Genomic DNA, 6,667 nt, shown 5'->3' with positions numbered 1-6,667 from the left:
CATAGTCAAGATTTAACCACCCTTGCAGCTGTTACATACATACCTCCCTTCTACTCTCACTTGATAGTGGTCAGCCAACACATTTCTAAGCAACACCTATTTTCCTGGTCTTGACAGGATCCCAGAGATTCTTCTAAGACAGTTAATGCCAAGCCATTTCTTAAAAAGACCTTAGTACTATTCTACTAGCAGCAGTAGGATCACTGCTGCTGATATAGTGACGGGATGTTTTACTCCCAGGTTGTTTAGCTTGGACTTACTCCAAGTAGGAAGAAATAGTGGTAAATTTGCCAGTGTGGCTAGTGGTGCCTTGTTTATGCAAGAAATTCCAGAAGTGCAATAGTTGGAATGTTAAAATACAGCTTGGCATACACAAATCTGACCATCTTTTCTGAATAAACCCAACTACATTTTGAAGTATGCAACCCCATCACTACCATTAAGCAGATCACCTGTGACACCTACTTAGACACTAAACTACTGCATGTCTTAGTGGGTAGTTCCTACACCTCTATACCATGTTTCTCTCAGCTCATTAAGAATGCTTACCAGGGTACCACCTTATGTTTGTTACAACATCTTGCCATGGGAGGGCAGCAAACGGGAGAGAGCTGTGACTGAGTAAATGCTTAACAGTACAGCTCTATAGAAGACACCTTAACATTTTCATGGGCACTTGCCAGCAGAGACACTGTGTTTTTCCAAGAATTTTTTCACGCAAAGAACTTTGGAAAAGGACAAGAAAAAATGCAAGTAGGTTTTCAGTTTCACATATGAGATGGCAGGTAATGTTTTTATTCTCTCATATACCACATGCAGTTTAACTATAAGAACAACAAAATACCCTTGAATAGTATAAAGAATATTTTAACAATGTCATTAGCTACCCCACTGTACAGTTCTAAAGTTCACACTTGTGTAGATTGCTTTAATCCAAGAAGGAAAAGAGTTACTGATTTAAATAAATAAGCACAGTCAAAATTATGGAAATGCACAACATGCCCAGATACGTCAGCAAAAAGTAAGAATGAGGTATCATATAAAAAGAACTGTCTGGTTCTGCCCAGTGCTAGGAGTCTGATTTTTCAGGAAAAGTATAGAGACTCAGCATACAGAAAGGTTTTCAAATCCTTTTTGTGCAAACTATTCCTGCATACATATTAGAATGAGAGATTAACATTCAGTCATCACCAAAATTAGGCTGAAATTTCAGACCAGAAAGTCATCTGATCTAGATCAAAATTTTGTGCTGGAATATTATTAATAGGCTTCTAATAACAGGCTTACGAGATTGGCTGTTAGTCTTTCTTCAGAGCAAGGCTGGAGACATGTACCCTGATGTTTTAGCATCATTACTTAGTCTACCAGGATAATGTTAATTTAGGATCTCAGAACACCTTGGTGCTTTGGCTTCCTCCCCCTACGTGGCCTGGAGTGGCATATCGGAACTAAAGAAACATGCAGAAGTTCAACTAATAAAAATCTTAGCATTTTAAGCAAGGAGATCCAACTAAGCTAGAGTTGGACCACCCATGGTTACACTACAGGAACAAGACCAGTAACTAAGATGGCATTTACAACCATGCACAAATATACCCCATACTAACCAGTTTTCCTCCAAGCTGGGCAGCTGAAGACACAATGACCACAACCAGGGTCCTTGCTCTGCCAATCTAATCTGCCTGACAAGAACACAAATGTGGCTATGTTGGGCACCAGAACAAAACCGTGTTCATTCCTTTTTCCTCAATTTTGGTCAAGATGAAAATGCCTCTTTGCCAAGATACAGCAAAACAGGGACTGAAAGGCGTCAGGCACTGACTACATGAAACATCAATACTTTCAGCTACTAATCCATATAAACCCAATAAATAATTCATAATTACATATAAATTGTGCACCATGGATGCTGAAAAGTCCTCGAGGGAGACAAGCTCAATAGGCATTCTTTACCCTTTAAGAGCAAAAATCCCTCTTCATAACTAGAACTGTCAATCTGAAAGCCCATGGTCTGCAGAGAAATACTTTAACCTCCGCCACATATAGATGCAAGGCTTTATTATGTTCTTATCCAAGTGGTTTTGTAGACTTTAGCCACGGTTTGCATCATAAATGGTAGCTATTCCATTAAAACTAGCTTTTCAAGAGATTCCCTCACACCTCTCCACCTTTCTTTGCAGGTACACAGTGTTCTTTAATCTAAGAAAGTGAAGTTTTACTCCACAAAGCAAGTCCCTTGCTTTGGCTGAACGTGGCCTTTTGTCTTTGGGAATGTCAAGAAGAGAGTTTAAGCTGAAGCTCTTGAGCAGCAGCTGTCCCCTTGCTGTTCCAGACTCTAATTCCCAGTTTCTTCCTTGATGTTTCAGATGCACAGTTTTCAAACAGGCAGGAGCTCCGGGGGATACTCTCCATAGCAATATTTTGCAATGGGGTCTCTATAGGTGTTTTCATGCTGCACACTCTGTTGGGAAGAGAGGGAGAAGCCCTTAGGAAAACAGGCTTGTTAAAAAACACCTCTCCAGTGTAAGAAAACCTTCTGCCCTTTCCATAAAGGGCAGTAAACAGTGCTGTTTACCTGCTGTTGTGCCCCCTTCCCCACCCCCAAGATACCACCATGGTATGAAAAATTTTAAAAAATGAGTTTGCAACATTACAACACACAGCTGTAGACCTGTAGCTAGACACCCTTTACTGGAAGTTCCCAGGCAAGCTGTACTCAGATTGCTTGAGTTCCCAACCATCTAGGTATGCAATGCCAGGTTTTTGCCCATGCACATATACTAAGCAAATTCCATTAAACAAAACACCAATACAGTAATTTGTAGTAGGTGAAACCAGAATCAGGACACTGAAGCAACCCACCCTCAAGCTTTAAGGGTCCATTTGAATCTATACCCTTCATTTATGATTCATATCTAGTTTGTAGTATGAGTGTTTGCTTTGATACAAAGTACAGGACTTGTCCCTATCAACACCTTCCTGTAGGTTGAGTGTTTTGGTTGGAACAAAACTACTGATAACCTTGCTCGCTTTAAGATTTGTGGCTTTAATTATAGATACCCAGCTTTTGTTTATTTTTAACATCAGTTAAAAATACTATAGTGAGCAGATTTACTCTGATTACCCAGATGAATGTCAGCTCATGGGAATCTAACACGGTACTACCAGGTAAATAGTCTCTGAAGCTGCTGGGAAAAAAAAGCACACTTGTCCTCCCCCATGGCTCCCTTTCTCCCTCAAAAGGGACTGGTAACTCATTAGGGTAAGCAGACTTGTAATTGGTTGGTTTCATTCCAGCCTAGTATTCTTTATGCTGTGTATCTCTAAGTAAAAGTCAGCATCTACTTCTGTAATGCTCAGAGTGCTTTTTGTGCCTAGTTTAGAGACTGTCTCCCCTCTTTTTCAGACAATACCCAAAGATCATATCTTAAGTATGTGTATACATGAGGATTTAGATATTCACAGCACCAATTTCCCCTTCCCAATCCCTTTCTTAGATACTTTTTGACTCCTCCCTTTTCTACTTTCCACTTCACACTGGACATGCTGTTGCATCTGACCTGTGATGAAGTCCTGCATTTGGCCAGACACAACTCAAAGTGATCTTCCACAGCCATGAAGAGGTTCTGGAAAGCTATAGCTGCCCGGTTCAAGAAACGCTCAAGAAGATGTTGCTGGGAAAACCAGGGGGAGAAAGAAAGACTAAGGTAAGTTACTTAAGGGAGTGGAATAGGAAAAAAAAAGAGTAGATTTTTTCATTAACTTGCAGAAGTAATTAAGGCTACAGAAGAACAAAGTTACCCAATACTTCTCATTCTCTTGGTTTTTTAAACGTCTACTTTGAATATCCCATTTTTTATAATAGAACACAAGGCACTTGGAACTGTGCCCGGTTCATGAAATACAAGGAAGCACTGCAAAACAGAGTCAAAATAACATAAAAATAGCAATAATGAAAATTTTGCAACCAAAGAACCACAAAGGATCATTCTATGGCCAAGATACTTAATTGGGAACAAGGAGATCTGGGTTTGTTTTCTGACACTTAAAGTCTCTTAATCTTTGTTCCTTGGTTTTACTTTCATATCCACTAGGAAATAATTACATTTCTCTTCTGTGTAAGGAATGTTTTTAATCAGTTGCAACAACGATAGGGGCTGTAAACAGATTGCAATGGGTGTGCGTCCAGGCCAATGTCCCCTGCTCCTGGGAGGAAATGATTTGCATTATCCTCTACAAACTTACTCAGCCATGAAGAAACATACCCGTGTTGTTGTCATAAACAAAAAGCATGATATACTAAACTCTCCTGAGTTTCATTCCTACCAGAACCTCTGGATAAATGTTATGGGCAGCAAAAGGAAAAATCCTTCCCTTGAAAAATCTGAAGGACATTGAGAAGATGCAAATTTTATTCCATGATTGATCTAAGCTGTGTCTCATTAAGTGAAGTACCAAAACATCATGATGGCCTGGAGGCATTACTGCATTCTCTAATGGTGCATCTGCTGGTATCCTACATTCCTGACAATGGCTTACTACTAAGCATCCATGAAGATAATTAAGAATTTCACCTGAAACGAGAAGCGGCAATAGCATTTTCTAGGGTAGGAGGTTAAATATTAATATAAGCTATTATTACAGCTCGCTAAAGGGGGAAACCTCCCCCCAAAAAAACAATTTTGAAGGAATCTGTCCCATTAGAAAAACAGAGTTTTGCTGAAATTGAAAGGGTTTGTGAAATTGTGCTGGTTTTCTAAAGTTTCATTTTGGGCCATGGGTTGTAGGGCAGAGGATGGAGGGGAGAGTAGCGTTTACAACTTCAAAACATCCCTTTTCAAAATGAAATTTCTCAGTTTTTGTTCTGACATGACTAGGTTTTGAATGCTTAAATATAGAAGAAACAAGCAAAAGCTGAACTCAAAAAAACATTGTGAACAAACTACGTTTTCCTCTTCTTTCTGTTCTCATTATATAATATAACAAAACATAAAATTCATGGATTTTGTAATGGAAAAAGACAAATGTCAAAATCGTTCACAAAAACGTAATTTGTCCTCTGCACAGTACTAGTTGCTATACAGTATTTATAGGACAATCTGTTATGGGTCCTCACAGGTTCTCTCTGTTTACAGGATCCCCTGTAATGAATACACTCCTAATTAATTAACATCCTTGGACACTAAGCCATATAAGCAAACTAAGAACATATGAAAAACAAGAGAGACTCTGGGCACCTTGTTAGGCTGCAGGCAGCAGGAGACGCAGTATTCATACACGCTGCAGCAGCCGTTGGGCAGGCAGTTTTCACAGCTGTACAGTTTTGTGTGAGGCACGTTGACATTACAACAGCCATTCACCAACAGGTCTTTCCTTTCACAGATGTAGCCTGAAATACAAAGAATAGCCCTAAGCAGGATCTACTCCCCAGCATCTCTCACAGGAGCAGGCTCATGCAATGAAATGGTCCTGTAATAAAGAGTGCACATGTGTAAAGACTATGGTATATGTAGAATCCTATCATTCAAGGACAGGTAAGCCTGAGGATTTCTTATTCTGACCTATATCCATAACCAACCTGAGCATTTGGCCTAGCAGGAACTTTTTTATGATGTGATCTGCAAGCTGTTTCGAGACTAGAATGTCTCAAGATTCAGCATCTCCTACATGAGTATTGCATAGTCATATTATATATACATTGCACATAATGTAATACCAAAATGTGTTCTCTAAATGATGAAAGCTTCCAAGATTTTGCACAATCCCTTACTGTGGGGAGGAGGGGAAAGGAAGTATAGTAATTACGTGTAGCACCTGCTTAGGTTAATGTTATTTCCATTCTCAATCTGAAAAAGAGCCTGATTATATACATAACATTGACAGCACTTAACATTAGAAGGATTCTTAACTGCATGTGTCCAGAATTGCATATATCTAGTGTTTCTGGATATAAGAAGAGTAATCCTAACTTTACTCACAAGTAAGTAAATGTCTGGTACGGCTCACTTCAGTTTCTATTTGTACATCCCACAGGTTACCACACAATTTTTGCATGACAGGGAAGCTCTGGTCAAGAAAGGCCCAGCACTCAATTAAGAGGTGCATGATGCATCAAAATCTTTCAGAAGTGTGTACAATGCTTAGCTGCTTTTAGTGTTGCCCTCTGTTTAAGGAAAATGACTAGCTCATTCTGACTGCTTTTGAAATCTGAAGAATAATAGTAATATAAAGCTGATGTGATTCGTCTCACATAGAAAATACTACGTTCTTCCACAAGTTCACACACATACACACTAGGAATATCAGAGTCCCTGGAATAGTGAATTTATTTTTGCAACTTTTTATTGTCCAAACTTCCCTTAAACAAAAAAACAGGGGGGAAAAAGCCTCACAGGAACTGCTCAGGCTATCGGACTTACCAGGGTTGGTTTGTTTTTACATTCTTTCCTCTCTGTGGCCCAGATTCTTAGTGAGTAGCAGTGTCTCCTATTGAAATGAGGCACGTTCACAAACGGCACCAACAATCATTGGATGCAGGGGTGGCAGTGGATATAGTTTTCCTAGACTTCAGGAAGGCTTTTGATACTGTCTCTCACCCCATTCTCATTAGGAAGCTGGGGGACTGTGGCGTAGACACCCATACAGTCCAATGGGTCGCCAACTGGTT

The 6,667-nt window shown here is 39.7% G+C and overlaps 1 protein-coding gene across 2 annotated transcripts in view; it reads right to left on the bottom strand.

The window, feature by feature from the left end:
- Positions 1 to 774: 774 nt before the first annotated feature.
- CUNH12orf49 (chromosome unknown C12orf49 homolog) overlaps positions 775 to 6,667 on the bottom strand; it is a 10,879-nt gene continuing 4,986 nt past the window's right edge. For both annotated transcript variants that reach the window (XM_019506686.1, XM_019506687.1), the window contains 3 exons: positions 5,238 to 5,389; positions 3,561 to 3,674; positions 775 to 2,461 (listed from right to left, as the gene is read on the bottom strand). In XM_019506686.1, the coding sequence (XP_019362231.1) occupies positions 2,378 to 2,461; positions 3,561 to 3,674; positions 5,238 to 5,389 (350 nt within the window). In that variant the 3' untranslated portion in view covers positions 775 to 2,377. The remainder of the gene's footprint in view (positions 2,462 to 3,560; positions 3,675 to 5,237; positions 5,390 to 6,667) is intronic.

The sequence above is a fragment of the Gavialis gangeticus genome, unplaced genomic scaffold, assembly GCF_001723915.1.
Source record: "Gavialis gangeticus isolate Ggan-Ray unplaced genomic scaffold, GavGan_comp1, whole genome shotgun sequence".
Classification (NCBI taxonomy): domain Eukaryota; kingdom Metazoa; phylum Chordata; order Crocodylia; family Gavialidae; genus Gavialis; species Gavialis gangeticus.
This window is presented reverse-complemented; position numbering and strand designations above follow the sequence as displayed.